Consider the following 16,759-nt stretch of genomic DNA (forward strand, 5'->3'; position numbering starts at 1 on the left):
GTTTGTATGAAAGTGAATCAAATGTATGATGTGTGTCTGATAAGGATCGATGGGTGGACATTTAAAAACTACATAAAACTTTAAAACTCGCCTCATCATACAAGCATGCTAGTCATCACAATGTTGACCGCTCTCTCCATAAACCAGTCCCAAGCCATTGATGTAACTCATATACCTTGACATAAATTAGGATCCACTCCTAATACTAAGTTACTTAATTGGCTTAGTTGGAACCCGCATTTACAATTCGGATGCCATGTGGCAACGTAAAGAGGTAAGGGCTAGAGAATCAAGATTGCCTGACGAGAGAGTAATAGGAATCTCGATAGAAGTCCAGTGTGATGAATTGGGATGATGTAGCCGAATTCAGATCGCTGACATGGTCGACTAACTAAATTGTCAAGGATGACATTGTCATTCGAGAAGATGCTGGTGTGGTCCATGTGGCCTATCCCCACTACCAGATAAGGTTTAGTTAAGAACTTTAAGGAGGGAAGTATGTATTCCAATTGGGATTCGAGGGGGACCAATTAAGTTAAATGCGTTAACAGCACTGTAAAGATACTTGAAAATTCAACGCCTAGGAAATAAATACTTTACGGAGACAAGTTGATATATAGAAAATAAAGTACTTTATTTAGGACTTTTGCTATACAATTTGGGAATTCCTTGGAAAGCTCTTGACAAAAGGAAGCCATGCTGATTATAAGCTTAGAAAATAGACATCATAGTGTAAAACATACCATTTTATGAGGAAAAAATTTTGAAATTTATTCCAAGGACCAATGGAAATGCAATTGTGGTCTTCATGTTAACATTAATGTAATTGAAATAGCTATGCTAAGGTTAGTAACATAACGGCGAATTAAATTGGTCCTGCACTCGTTCTTCACCGATGGTGAGGTTAGTAACATAATGGTGAGTCGATCAATAAAGTCAAAATGAATTGGTCCTTCATTCTTCTCTCTCTCGTTCTAGATGAGCTTTATGAAATTCGTCACGACGATAACTGCATTTGTAGCAGCCAAATCGGAAAAGATGGCTGCCTGATTTGCGGCGGAAGAGCCCCCTGCTAAATCTGAGAGAGATCGTATGGCGATGAACGGCACATCGTTGGTAAGACACACCTACAGGCCACTCATAAATACGAATTTTAGTTGAATAGAGAGAATAACAACTCTCAATAGCGCGAACATCTGAATAACAGCTCTCAATAGCGCGAGCATCTGAGTTGAGAATTACCAGAGCCACGCTCGCCGATTCCATATCTACAGGAGAGACGTTGAATTTCTTGTGTAGGAAGTCCCTGTAGGCGGCATTGTCGAGAAAAACGTTGGCAGAGATGCCCCTCTTCACCATCTGCACTTTTGGCTTCGTTGTCAGGCAGTAGGACGCGTTGACACAGGATACAAGGTCCAATCCCTGAGAAGAAATAGAGGGTTCAGGTCGACTTATATTGCGCATTAGTAGCAGTTCTTGTGTGATTATGAAACGGAGGGTCCGACCTGAATTTTCTCGGCGATCTTGTAGTAGGTCTTATCGACAGGCACCCAGAAATGGTGCTCCCTCACCTCGGGTGTTCCAGTGACGGGAAACACTTCCTCCGGCTGAAACCAGACATTGTTCAAATAGTTGGAATGTTTCCCTGAGGGATTATTGAATTTGCCGATGTGCAGGTAGCCGATTTTGCGCGTGAAGTCCCCATCCGCTTCCAGTGAAAGATTGGTGTTCGGCCCCTCTCCAAACCTCTGCAATCATATGAGATCGAAGCGAGTACATGAGGTGCAGATTTGTGGCGTGATGCTTGGAAGAAATCTTGGTAGAGCGAGTTCTTAACCTGCCAGTTCCAGAGGCCTGTGTGCGCCCAATATTTCGGGATGGTGATATCCCCGATGTTCAGCTGGTCGTTGGCGTTCCCTGCAATGCCGTAATGCAATACTCCACTCACGTCGAAGAAATCCAGCAGGAGCTGCGTCGTGATTCCTGCGTTCAGCTGCCCACAAAGCCAATAAACCTTCGATTTCTTATACCTACAAAATTTGTCGGGCAGGATGGGACTGAAACAAGTCCCAATGCCCCACGATTTTTTTTTAAATTCTCGTAAAGTTGGACTGTATGCTAGGAAGTTACCATCGATAGTCCTGTCATCACAATAATCACTTTGTGCTTTTCTATCTCTCCGATGTAAAATCTGCGTCCTGAAACATCAGTCCACCGAAATCCGCATGTTAGCCTCCTGCAGATAATGGCCTAGTTACACTTATCTGAGCCGTGAGCGCATCCTTGCTTTCCTACACAGAGCATTCACTCTACCATACACAGAGCAAGGATGCCCTGTGAGCGCATCCTTGCTTTCCTACACAGAGCATTCACTTTACCATACAGGAATCCTTGCCTGCTATGGCGAGTTCTACATAGAGCCGTCACTCTAGACTACGCTTGCCTGCTATCTACTAGACAGAGCACTCACTCTACGCCATACCGTCATCCTTGCCTGCTTCTATTGCCAGTCCTACACAGAGCACTCCCAGCCCTCCTTTTTCATTGCCTCTATCGGAGAGTCCTACACAGAGAGACGCTTCTGAATCTCACTGAACCACAGGTGCAAATGCTATTGGAGGTCAGCCGCACCTGAAATGTCGATCGTGGGCAAGTTCGCGTTGGGGGTGAAAACACCGTCCCCAAGCAAAGGGCTCATCTCGAATGAATTGGGCACCACGATACCAAGGTAAGGGCCAGCTTCATTCACAGCAGCAATCTTGTGGAGGGCGCCAGAGTTGGGAAGACAGAGAACTAATTTGGAGAGCGAACAGGCGATGAAAACAACGAGAAAGGAAGGAAGCAAGCTCGCCATGGAAGCCGAGTAGAATTCGAGGATGCGATGAGACACGAGGAGGAGATGGAAGCAACAAAAGGGAGCATATGCTTGAAACTACACTAGCGTATAAATCCCCTCCGTTGCAGGTCAACGTTGACCACCCCTTTGTCTCAACCTTAGCAACAAGAGTAGCTTAGTAAGAACACCTCCCCGGGCCAATGCTCATGCTAGCGAGGGCTGCTCACTCAGCATCGCTAACTTTTGAGAAATCACAACCCTGTGTCTACATGCGTTCCAATTATACCTCCACGGGCTGCACAACCCAAAAACGAGTGTCTAGATGCGTTCCAATTATACCTCCACAGGCTGCACAACCCAAAAACGGGTCTATCCAATTTCTTTCAAAGCTCTAAACTTCATTCAATGTAGCCTTCCACCGGGTTTTCAAGTCTAGCAACCCAAGGCTAGACTGGAGACGAGGATTTTGAGATTGTTGGCTTGGCAGGCAAATGCTGAGTCTAGCAGGCTACAACCTCACGGGGACTTGGAAACAAGTCACTAGCAAGGCTGGGATAGCCCTGCTAGCTCACGCGGGGAGCTCCTCTAACCCTATGTGCTCGAACATGGTGTCGGAACATGGTTGCCTTCAAGAGAATACCCTTTCATGTTCTTCTCTTGTGGGAAGTCAAAGAGTCTATCATTCAACTTGTAGGCTATTATCGCTGGAGATCAGAGCTATTTGCCATGTCTTATAGTCTAGGGTGAAGCTTTTGAAGTTGTAATTTTAAAAATTCTTTCTTAATAAATTCTTCTTATTTCACCCCCCCCAAAAAAAAGCTCGTGATTGGGGAGGTTTGAAAATCAATAAAGAAATCTACATCACATTTCACCCTCTACCTAGCGGACTTCCATTGCCACTCGCGAGATGTAGGTTTGAGGTGGAGGTGGTAAGCTCTTCTTTGCAAAGTTATGATTCACTTATTGTCATTGCCAGATGTAGTCTTTATGGGCTATGATGGTTGTCTAAAGATGTCTATGTCTTTGTAACTTTTGCTTTTGCATGCCTTTCACAAACCATTATAAATAATGGTACCATTGTACAATGTTGACATAAAAAATCGAGCTATCTTGGAAAGTGTGCAAAAGTATCGTGGTTTCTATGGTCCTATTTCCACACTTGCTAGGTGCGATGGCAATGCGAGCACCCAGCCAGGGCAATTGACGAAACCATCCAGGCCACACGATAGTCAAGAAAATGTAGCCTTAGTGTGGTGATTTGACAAAAGCAATTAATACTTACAAGAGTGGCGGAAGACGATTGGATGGAGGAGCTTGGCACGAGTGATGGAGACTGGCGCACCTGAAGTGCGAGGTTGAATTCACCAAAAAATTGTGGATTCTCATTCTGGCACCCAGTTGCTAGATTGGCCACTGCACCCCAAATAATATGGTCCGTGAGAACCAAATAAATGCCAACACCCACACTCAGATGTGTGCATTTGGACTGTAGGGAAACAGGCCCTATGAAGACTAACATCATACAATCTCATTCTAGAGATACAATTGCCCCATCATTACAAGAACTTAGAATTTCCAATTATGATTTACGTCTCTATAGGGCGAGTGATTACTAGACTCTTAAATAATAGTTTTGTTATGTTTAAATTTTTACCATCTACATCTACTTCACTTCAAGAACTTATTTTTAAACCATTTTTGTTTAAAGTGCAGATGGTCATCTAACATGTGAAGTCATAACTCAAAAGGCACAAGGAGACTCTTCATATTAGCCACGTGTTGAAATAATTGGATGCATGTCCCATTCTAAGGCCAACATGAGTGTGTCTTGTTCCTTTAAAGTGACATGAGTGATTGATGCTTCACCATTTTTGTTTCGCGTGTATATTATGGACATCCATGTAAGTCAAATATTGAACGGTAGAATGGGACTTTACATATTAGCCCACACTTTGAAATAACTCAATGTATGACTCATCATGTTACATTCTAATACCAACATGGTGTGCATCTCATTCCTTTGGATTGACATAAGCGATGATGCTATGCCAAGAGATGCTCATTTCGAGATTTTGTTGAGTCTTGACTTGTATATCAACTCACTAAGAAAATGAAAACTTGACAAAATATGCCATGCTATATGACGCAAATAAGCTTGAGCCATGACACGCCTCCAAATTTTGAAATGGAAATTGAGGATGAGGCCATCCTAAATGCAAAATTCTCTTGCACATGTCTAGTTCCTAACATTAAGTTATTTATAATAAACTTTCATTGTAGCAGATCCTCATAAGAGTAATAAGTATTTTGAAGCATTATAAGGCTTTCAAAATCTATGAATATGAATGCTCTGGTGAGTGACAAAATTATGAATGCTCTCATTAGTCTTTAACAAAAGCATGACACCATCTACATGTGAGATGCATGTGCCTCCCAAAGTACATGTACAAACCCATTGCTACATTCCTTGATGACTGTGTATGGACCGGTCCATAGTGGAAGGAACTTTTTATCCATCTGGTTGTCCAATCTATTATCAAAGCATAGCACAACGTCCCCCTTAGCAAAGTGTCTTTCCCATCTCTTGCGAATCTTAGCATCCATGTGGGCCTTTTGTCGGTTCTTTTGGATCTCTGTTTGATGGAGTGTAAGGCATCGGGTTTCATCTAGCTTCTCAAGTTGTACCAACCTGGCCTCTACATGTTCATCTTCTGTCATCCTCTGTTCCCTTGCTAATCTCAAGGCCGGAATCTCTATCTCTAGTGGTAAAACTGCCTCAGTATCGTACACCAACTCAAAAGGAGTGTGACCTGTAGACATTTTATGTGTGATGTTGTAAGCCCACACGGCTTTGGTGACCTTCTGATCCCACTGGCTCCTATTCCCTGTGGCCATTTTTTCCATGGTTTTACAAAGGAGGCTGTTGGTCCGCTCCGTTTGTCCCATGGATGCTAGATGATAGATGCTAGAAGTGCAATGATCAATACCCATGCGATCCATGAGCAACTCCATTGCTTCATTTAAGAATGGACTCCCATGGTCAGATACTATTGCATGGGTGTCCCAAACCTTGTGCAGATACATTCAAATATGAAATTTGAAACTGCCTTACCATTTGCAGCGGGGAGGGCAATAGCTTCAGCCCACTTAGTGACATACTGAGTGGCTACCAAAAGATACTTCTTTTTGCGAGCAATCGTGGGTAGGGGCCCAACAAAATCTATTCCCCACTTCTGAAACGGATGGATGGACATCACTGGGTGATGTTGCCCAGGACGCAAATCCTGCCTACCAAAGAATTGGCATGGTTCACAAGTTTTGCAATACATAGTGACATCCTTGAACAAGGTCGGCCAATAGTACCCAGCATGTAAAATCTTCTTAACTGTATAGTCACCGGCATAGTGGCCTCCACAAAATCCATCATGATAATACTTCAATACCTTAGGTACTTCATTTGCATCAATGGCCCATCTTAGTACCCCATCCAGGCTTTGATGGTATAACACCCCATCAAAGAGAGTGTAGTGCCTACTCTCTCTACAGATTTTCTTTCTCTCATAGCTAGTACTTTTTGGAGGAAAGGAGAAAGCGATCAGAATCCTGTAGATTCCACCATACCATGGATCCCCATTTTCTATGGCCGCTACAAGGTTTACATCGAGACACTCCTCTAAATCAATGAAAGCATTCTTCAAGTTGGAACAACCCCCTTTTATAATTTTGAAAGAAAAATCATATTCTTGTAAAACTGCCAACCATTTGGCCAACCGACCCATGGGATTTGATGATTGAAGAACCTGCTTTGCAAGACCATTGCTACAGATTATAATGAAGGAATTTCCAACAACATAATGCTTAAATTTCTGAATGCAGAATACCACAGACAAAGCATGCTTGTCAGCCTCAGAGTAGCGTTGTTCAGTTTCGAGCAATTGTCGAGAAGCAAATTGAATGGGATACATGAACTGATCCTCCCCTTGCTGGAGAAGAATACCTACCAGAGTATGCTCACCAAACCCAGGATTGATATAGAAAGTCTTTGACCAATCAGAATTGCATAGAATGGGTTTTGAAGCTAGAGCACTCTTGATTTGTACAAACCCATGATCACAATCCTCGTCCCAAGAGAAATCAACTCCATCTTTTAATAGCATAGTCATGGGTCGCATCAAAGCAGCATATTGATCAATGAAGCGGCGATAGTATCCTACTAGATTGACAAATGAGCGTACTTGACATTTGGTTGTTGGTAGGGAGAGCTTGAGGATAGCTTCTACCTTCTTGGGGTTAGGCTTGACGCCCTCGGATGAGACAATATGTACCAGTAACCTCCCTTGAGTGGCTCCAATGGTACATTTATCAGGGTTGAGGCTGCCATTCGCATCATTCACCCTTTGGAAGGCCAACCTAACCTTCATGACGTGCTCCTTACATGGTGAGAATATACAAAAATCATCTAAAAACACCTCCAAGAAAACCCCCAAATATGGAGCAAACACCATCTGCATAAATCTTTGAAAGGTAGCAGGAGCATTGGTGAGGCCAAATGGCATTACTTTGAATGCAAACGTCCCCCAAGGTGTGGCAAATGTGGTTTTAAGCACATCCTCCTCAACAATTTTGATTTAATAAAACCCGGAGTAACCATCACAAAAAGTATACATCTCATGACCACTTACCTTCTCAAGAATAAGGTCTTGAAAGGGAAGAGGATGATGGTCCCTCTTGGTGGCCGCATTGAGTTTCTTATAGTCGATGCAGACCCGCCACTTGTTGTTTTTCTTTGGGGTGACTACCACTGGTGAAACCCATTCAGTATTGTGAACCGGAATAATAAACCCAGCTTCTACAAGTTTTTGCAACTCTGAGCGCAAAGCATCGGTCTGTAGGGGTCCTAATCTCTGATACTTCTGAGCCACAGGCTTCGCATTAGGCTTCAGCTCTATCTTGTGCTCTATGGCAATCACACGGCGAAGGTGGCGGTAGCTAGTTGCGAGAGGTTAGGGAAATCTTTGAGAATTTCTAGGAACTCGTCTTTCTCACTTGGCGTGAGATCTGGGGAAAGCATAGATTTAAGCTATTGAGGACTAGCTGTTACCTTTTCTGCAGGTGGTGAGGTCTTCCTCCTTTGAGAACTCCTCCCCCGTCTGATTCTTCCATTAATTCAGACACCGAGGATGAGCGAGTATCACTATCTTGCTCCTCTTCTTCTTCTGGTTCAATGGCACCTGGTTGCACCAGGATCTTCTCCTTAGAAGCACCAAAAGACATGTGTCCTATCTTCCAATAGCTGATTGCATCACTCTTTCTCAACCATGGTCTCCCGAGTATGGCTGGGTAACTCCTTCCTGTATCTTCGATGTCCACCACATAGAAATTCACGGTGATGGTCAACCCATTGACAGTGATGGGCGAATCCTCAATGACTCCCAGGGTGGGGAGTCATTGACCATCTGCTACCTTGATTTGAGTGGAGGAATGCCTTGTGCATTTCAAATTCAATTTCTTCATGATACGGGGCACCATGATATTACATGCAGCTCCCCCATCAACACACACACTTTTGACACGGCAATTTTCTATGATGACATCTATTGTATAAGGGTGCTTCAGAGATAGAAGAGACCTCTCGTACCTTTACCTTTTTCTTGCTCCTCCTTGTTGAGAGCCCTTGCTACAGCTCATGTCTCACCTTAGGGCTTAATGCTATTAGTTAAGGGAGCGTGATGCTCAAAGATCGATGAGCAAGGTCTTGAATAATCGAATAGTCCTCTTGCCTTGAGCTGATAGGAAAATCCGAGGGCGACCACTTACTCCTGCGAGATCTTTTAGTCTTCTTTGTTGGTGGGTCTACCATCTCAGCATCTGAGGGCTCTGAGAAGGACACCTTCTTCCTGGGGCAGTCTGGTCCACAGTTTAGAGAGGGGTCTGAGGTGGTATGACTTCTTTTCCCAAGGTCAAGGATCTCTACGTCAAAATCCTCGGTTCCTGATTCACTTAGAAGATTCACCCTTGGAATATTGGGGCATTCCATGCAATAATGACCCTCCTGGTGGCACTCGTAGTACACAACATTGGCACATTCTCTTGGAGGGCGATTGGCTTGATTTCTGATGCCCACCATCTCAACCCAAAGATCATTCAGGGCCTTGGCTAGGTCATTGACTTCGGGTTCTTTAGCAAGAGGGGCTGGGGGAGTAGGAAGGAGAGAGGCTTGTGGGTGAGGCTGGGGAAATATTCCAGGCGGAGGTTGAGGATATACTCCTTGTTGAGTGTAAGCATCTAAGGGAGGACCATACATTTGAGGTGGAGGCGGTGGATGCATCCCTGATGAGGGGTGGGGGTATGCCCCTGAGTTGGACCCCCCAGCTTATTGTTGCAAGAATTGAGGGGGTTGTGAAGGGACAATCGTCTTCTTTGAAGCGGGGTCAGACTGAACTTTATCAAACTTTTGAGCAATCTCATGTGCTAGCACCATAGTCAATGTTTGCATGGGTTAATTTTGAAGCAGTCCTTTGAAAGATGATTTGTCTTTCCACAGTGATTGCAAGGGGTAAATTTGCCCTTCTGGACTTTTACAGCATAAACAGTGTCATTGCCTTTCCTGAGCTCCATATGCCTTTCTTCTTCTTGGAGAGCAGAGATAATACCTTCAAGATTAGGATTAGGAAGATTTTTCAAAGTGGTAACTGTGTGATCATAATCTTCAAGCATACTCTTAAGTAACACTGCCATAGCATCATCTGGAGTAATAGGAGAGTTGATAGAAGCTAATTGAGTCATAAGACTCTGCATATAGTTGACATGAGCTGCCAAAGTAGTACCACTAGCCATATTCAATTCAAAGAAAGAGATTTTAAGTGATAATTTAGAGATGTGAGAGCTAGCACCAAAAACCATGTCAAGCTTCTGCCAAGCTTCTGAAGGAGACTCTAATTCAGAGATGTGGTGAATATAATCATCTCCTAAAGCAAGAGCAATGATACCATATGCTTTCTCCTCTCTAGCGGGATCCCTTGCCGGGCGTGTTGGAGTTGAGGATTCTCCAGCATTGGAGGCTGTAGAAGAAGCGGTTGGAGTCGGTTTGACAAGTCCCCAGAGGTTCTCCCTCATCAATGCAAATTTCACCTTCATCTGCCATGTGTGGAAGCCCTTTCCATTGAACTTCTCTAGATTCAATAGGGTATTATGAGAGGGTCTAACCCAGATATTGGGCAGTGTCTTTCTCTCTTACAAGGCAAAAAATAACTGAAAGGCTTCTAAAATATAAGCACTTGATGCAGCAAAGACTAGTGACCAATATTAAATCAATGATGCTTCTTCTTACATGCTTCATAGAAGTGGCTAAAATGAATACTTTCCAATCAAAACCAGGTCTAGCAATTCAAAGCAAAACTGAAACCACACTTGTACTGATGTTATTGAAAGTTTCAAAAAACCAGAAATGCTAGAATAGCATCTCATGTAGCATCTTTTTCAAAAACTTTTCAAAACTATCAAAACCAAAAGACTGAACTTGGAGGGCTTGTAGCTTACTCTTCAGAGCAAAGGAAAAGGGGTTTTTGAGGCAAAGGAGAGCTGGTATACCACAGAAGGTCCTCTGGGAAGAGAAGGCACAAAAACACGTCAGAACTCCATAGCTTGCCCCTTCAAAGTCGACTGGTTTTTCACTGATTTCTCCTTGAATATGCAGCCATTGCTGCTCAGATTTCAGCACAGGATAGCCCAATGCATGGAGAATCTACCCCTGAAAGGAATTAGAGGAAGATGAAGTATGCTGAGAGAAAACGCAGAAGCAAAAGTCGATGATTTTCATGTAATGGAGACGAAACGGGCGCGGCTTTCTCTGATTCCTTTCAGCCAGGGGTTCGCCCCTTCGAGGTGGATCTCCAACAAGAAGGACGTGGGAAATGGTTGAGAACCGGAAGAGAACAAGCTTAAGCAATCTTTGGGAAGAAGAGGAAGAGATGGTGAAGAAGAAGATGATGATGTGGCAGAAATGGGCTCAAGGGGGATCAAAGGGCTCTGATACCATGTTGGTAAACTGAAAGGAAAGGAAAGAGTGGACACAAACTCAGAATACTTGCATTTTGGAATGAAGAAGAGTGAGGTCCTTAAGTAGGCACCTCATACATGCTCACTGACATCACTGATGACTTCAGAGCTCCACAATCATCTCCTCAATCTGCTCCTAGATTCTCTCAATCATCCTATGTGGCTCTCCACCACCTAACTGTGCTTGTGGGCACCTAACTGTGCCTCCAGCACTCACACATAGAAACCAAGGTATGCCTGAGGCATACACCTTGAGATATCCCATCAGGTGTGTCACACTATATTAGTTATTTTGATGTCTCTTTCTGTTTCTTTCCATATTGACTCATGCCCAAAGAGAGCATCTTCATCTGAGAGCTCGTGTGTACCAAGATCAGCCAAGGGTGTCTAGTTAGTCAACTTTGGAGTAAAGGAAAAGATCATCAACACTTAAGCTTGGACCTTTTGGTGATGATGATTCATAATATTCCATATCCCATGGTGCTCAATAAGGTGAAGGCATAGGGCCTTAGGTTTAAAGCCTTACGTTCACAGTCAATAGGGGATGGGATACCCATCCAGATGGTCTCCCAACCAAAGGCCATATGCCTTCACCTTCCTTGGCTTTCCTATACAACATCATCTTCATCCTCAAACTACTTCTAGTGGCCATATCGGTAAAACATCCCCCTTATCTTGCCATCCTTCTGGTGCATGCTAGCAAGATGAACCCACTTTGAGGTGCACCAGTTAGTGTTTGGTAGATGCTATGGAAGTCTAGCAAGAGTTACTTGAATTGTGTATGCAATGTATGAGTGCAATCCTTTTCCTCTTCATCCTCCAGTTGTGTCAATAGGACCTCTAATGGACCTATCCTTGTCTCCTTGTGACATGCTAATAGCTTTCACGTAGACTATGTAAGGTGGAAAGTAGATGAGTCGTTGCATAAACTGTCTCTACATGCATAATTTCAATGCATGGAGCAAATGATATTTTGGGTTGAAATTTTAATACATATTAAATATGTCATTCTAATAGATGCATATGGAGTACCATACACTTTGTAAAATCCATATGTCCATGATGTCCATTAAGTCAAAGTACCATACGTTCTATCAAAGAAATCTTCCAAAAGGTGGTAGATCTGAGAATAAAGGTGTATCATACCTTCCTAATTTCAAGCATGGTACTACATTATAGCTTCTTATTTTGTCTTATGATACCCAAGGTCGTTTGCACTATATGTCCCCCATATGTTGTATCAAATGTTGCATAAAATCTTTGAGGAGTTAGGAGGGAAAGAACCATCAACTCTGTTGTGCACTTCACACCTACTATACTTGGCAAGACTTTTATGTCCATATTACTTTATCAAGGAAAGCCTTTATTTGTACAATCAAGCACAGAAAACATAGGCCATATGTAATCATATAGCTCAGCTTCATTTCAAACCAAAGGAAAACAAGACACACTAGCTATTGTCATATCATTGCCTCGTCATGAATGGAAAGGCTATAATTTTGTTATAGAGGGGGGTGAAAGCACTTTTTAAATTGAATAAACAGTGGCATATATATTAAATTGTGGGCACGAGGCATGGAAAGCACAGCAAAGGTAAGAATATGATGAGGGAATAGCAAGCAATAATGGCATAAGCCATGTAAAGGATAAAAAATTCACTAATATTTGGGGAACCAAGTGCCTCGAAGAGACTGAGCACCCGAGCATGCAAATATATTTACTCCCAAATAACGAAAGGAAAAAGATAGGTGGTTTCAAGCCTTGGCAAGACATCTTTCAATCAATCTTTTCCTTCAATTTAATACAGATTTCTATTCTTCAAAAAAAAAGAGGCTTAGGACCAATGCCCACAATGCGCAGTTGGTGATGGGGAGCTTGAATTCTTAAGCGTTTTGGCTGCGCACAAATGTTCGAAATTTGGTGATTCAATTTTGAGGGTGCGAAATGGGGCACCGGAGCACCATTGCCACTTTAGCCAATCAGGTGTTGCCACTGCACACTAGTCCACAACCCTGAACACCTACCATGGATGCTCAAGAGTCAATCTATCAATGCCAACTAAGGCTTGGCTGAGGCTGTTTGCATCCTTAGGTAATACACCCTACATTGAATGAGCTTGAATCTACTCTTTTATTTTTTTAAACATGTGAACAGAAAGCCAACCCTCTGGCAACTCAGGGGGGTCACTATGTATAAACCCTCTATATCACTTGCGTTCAAGGCCTATATTTAAAGTCCCTTATCTGTAAAAAATTTCATTAATAAAATGTACCCCTTTTCTATACAAATCTGTAAATTTTTTCCAAAACTATTTTAAATAGTCCCTTATGTATATTTATTTCTGTAAATTTTAGAAATAAAAAAAATCATTCTGTTGAACTCACGTGATAGGGTTACATATGATGAGTGACCCCCCCGAGTCTGGCAATGGCTCCTACTCTCCTCGCTCAAAGTATTGTCTCTCATGCAAGCATCCTTCCTTCAGCTTCAGCTCTGTGTTATTCCCCCCCCATCCCATCCGCACAGGCTCTCCGTCCCCCTAAAGGAGGGCCACCTCACCATGGGTGAGGCAGGCCCTTCCACAGAGATGTTGGAAGACTCCCCTGCTTCCGCCGTCCAGCAAGTACTCCCACAGTTTTTTCCCCTCGCCTCGACTTGGAGCACGAAGCCTTCCAAGGTCAGGAATTTCTAGGAGATGACACAGCCCAAGCTTGGAACAACCATCTCCTACAAAGCCAAACAGGCCGACTACCCTAGCTCAAGACTCTAGCCCGATCCAAAACGACGGCAGCCATGGAAATTCAGCCCAATATGATGTTTGGAACCTCCCTCGGGAATCCTCGCATGCCTGGGGACCCTTCCTTCCCTCCTCTAATGGGGAACCCTGTGTTCCAACCCTTTTCAGCCCCTTTGAGACCCTTCTATAATTCCCAACCCCCACACAATGATAGCTTCCTCTTCAACAGCCCAGCATTTGGGAGCTTCAGGACTCCAATCCCACCCCAGGCCCCCTTGGCCCCCTTCTTGGGTGAGAGCCCACAAATTCATTCCACGAGAGATGGCCATTCTGCTGGGAATCTCCAAGCGAACATGTACTCTGCATCAGGAGTCTCCCAAGCTCAAGGCAAATATACAACCAGCAAGCAAGCCTCAGGAAAGAGCAGCAAACCTGCAGCATCGAAGGGAGTTATGGCTTCTGCTCAAATCCCTTCCAACGTTCCAACCTGGTCCAAAATGTACTAGGAACGTGCGATGGTTGGTCTATGCCATGGCCCTCGCCCTCCTACAGAAGTCCTTCGTCAGTGGACTCAACAAAATTGGACTCTTAGAGGAAACAAGGTATTATCTACACGGTATCTGCCTAATAACTTCTTCCTTTTTCTATTTGAGAGCCAAGAGGCTGCGTTGAATGTGTTGGGGGGGGGGACAGTGGATGGTTCACAATTCCCCTCTGTCTTTGTTCAAATGGAACGAAGATTTTGACCCTATGGGCCCAAAACCCACCCGAATGCCGGTCTGGGTAGAATTCCCTAATTTGCCTGCTCATCTCGTTCCTATACTGAAATTAATCGTCAAAACTCTAGGGAAATTACTTGGCCAACGCCCTTTCACAGACATCAACCTGAGATGGCACCCGCAGGTGCTCATTGAGATGGAAGTGTTGGGTCAAATGCCTGAATTCATATTGATTAAGGATTCAAAAGGAAACATAGTTAGAAAACAGGAAATCTCTTACAAAAATCTTCCTATTGCTTGCTTTAAGTGTATGCGTACCAGTCATTTTGTAAGAGATTGCCCAAAGACAATAAAAAAGACTGCTGCAAACTCTCAGCTAGCCCCCTCCCAAGGGCAGAAGAATGAGCCTGATAGTGATGGTTTCCAGACCGTTTCTAAGAAAAACAATCTCTCAAAAACCGTTGTCCACAATAAGGTGAAGAGTAGGAACTTTAATAAGTTCTCTCCTCTCCTCGTTGACCTGACTGAACCAGCCCAAATTGTTTCCCAGCCACATGAGAAGGAAGCTAAAGATGCTGGGAAAAATAATGTAGAACTGACAGGGGAAGAAGACATAAAATCCTCCACAGATGACATGGGAGAAGACGATTTTGTTGATGACACTCAGTTCAACGAAGACCAACAATTAACTCGGGAGCTAAATGAATATGATCTGAATCAGCCAATCATGGAGGAAGACAACTCTCTCTCGCAGGCTGAAGAAGAAACTCTGCCAGGTAGGAACCTCCAACCTCCTCTAGAAAAGTCACCCAAGGTTCAAGGTAAGCTCCAACACCTCAATGCTAAACGTAGGCTCTCCAAAGTGGGTACTAGCCAGGAAATCCCCCACCAATCTATAGGGAAGAAAGGATCCCTAGCTAGGAAACAGAAAAATTAACTCAAAATGAAGCAAGCCATAAGAGCCATCTCATTTAACACCCACGGATTAACAGATCTAGACAGACCGAGGGTCTTTAAGAAATGGATGAGTGACAAAAGTATTAATGCTGACTTTATTTGCTTGCAGGAATTAAAGGCTGTTGACAAGAATCTTGAGTACAACCTCAAAGCTGTGTCAACCTCCCATAGATGGTTCCACACTAATCACCCCCCAAGGAAGGGGGGAGCTGCCCTTGGAGTCCATGAGAAATGGGGGTCATCAATCACTAACATTTTCTATGATGATTCTCACGAGTGGGTAGCGGTAGAGATAAAAGCCGAGGAGACCTTTGTGGTGGCCTCTGTGTATGCTTGGGGGCCTGCTAGCTCTCGGCCCTCCCTCTGGACCTCCCTCTCTTTTTTTCAATTTTCGGTTATTTTGCTTGGTGACTTTAATATGGTAGAGTCTAGCATTGATAGATTTTTTAGGAAGGGTGTTGTTATAAGTGGTAGGGAGAAGAGAGAGTGGAATAATTGTAAAGACAGCCACACCCTGGTCGATGCCTCCTCCTCCAATGATTTCACTTGGGATAATTCTCAGAAAGGAAAGGATCATAGGAAGGCTAGACTGGGGATTGGGCTTATGTCTCCTCAGGTCTCCTTCACTCGTTCAACAACTCTCAGGTCAAGGTCTTCAAAGACATTTGTCTATCAGACCACAAACCTATTCTGCTTAGTCTCTCCAACTCCAATGCTAATATCAAGTCTGGGTGGTTTCATGTGGATCAGGATCTCTTTCACCTCCCCCTTGTCAGAAATCAGATTGAGAAGATTTGGTCCTCCTATTTTGAAGGTCCCTCTTCTCCCTCCCAAGCCTAGGCTTGTGTTATGAAATCAACCCAGCAATTCCTGAGAGAGACTAAAAGATCTATCCAACAAATCAGGTAGCTCAGGAGGAAAGCCAAGTATGACTCCCTCAAAACCCTTGAAACTAGAATGCTTGTTGGAGATCGAGAAGTCCTCTCTGACATCCTTCAAGCCAAGGCTGATCTCAAAAGGGAAGAGCTTATTGAGGGCAACCAAATTAAGAAGTACACTAGGAATTAGTGGGCTGGTAAAGCCGATAGACCCTCGAATGAAATGTTTTGGACCCTTAAACAGAAGTCTAGAAGAGAAATCCTTCCCCTTATGCAGAAAAAAGATGGTCTCTTCATCTCCTCTTGGGGTCTCTTCATCTCTTCCCAAGAGGAGAATAAAGAGTACATAAGAAGCTATTTCTCTGAAATTTTCAGTAGTGATCCTTGTTACTCTCCTGAGAAGACCAGGGCCCAAGCTACTATAGCCCATTGTAGAAAAGTTGTTGTCTCAGAGGAGCTGAACAACATTCTGAACCGGGACCTCTCCGAAACTGAAATCAAGTACACCATTGACTTGCTAAAAAAAGGCAAAAGTCCGAGCCCTGATGGCCTTCCGAACGAATTCTTCCAAACC

At 43.6% G+C, this 16,759-nt stretch overlaps 1 protein-coding gene across 1 annotated transcript; it reads right to left on the reverse strand.

Annotated features, from left to right (window-relative positions):
* Positions 1-782: 782 nt before the first annotated feature.
* LOC147892947 (bark storage protein A-like) lies at positions 783-2,913 on the reverse strand. Its single transcript, XM_087387288.1, has 6 exons — positions 2,632-2,913; positions 2,131-2,198; positions 1,838-1,993; positions 1,506-1,748; positions 1,243-1,422; positions 783-1,127 (listed from the first exon to the last, which is right to left on the reverse strand). Exons 1-6 carry the CDS (start codon positions 2,852-2,854, stop codon positions 975-977), a joined length of 1,023 nt encoding a protein of 340 aa, XP_087243414.1. The 5' UTR covers positions 2,855-2,913; the 3' UTR covers positions 783-974.
* Between the last annotated feature and the right edge of the window lie 13,846 nt (positions 2,914-16,759).

The sequence above is a fragment of the Dipteris shenzhenensis genome, chromosome 16 (genome assembly GCF_047967505.1).
Source record: "Dipteris shenzhenensis isolate YYH24624 ecotype China chromosome 16, Dip_SZ_1.0, whole genome shotgun sequence".
Lineage (NCBI taxonomy): Eukaryota > Viridiplantae > Streptophyta > Polypodiopsida > Gleicheniales > Dipteridaceae > Dipteris > Dipteris shenzhenensis.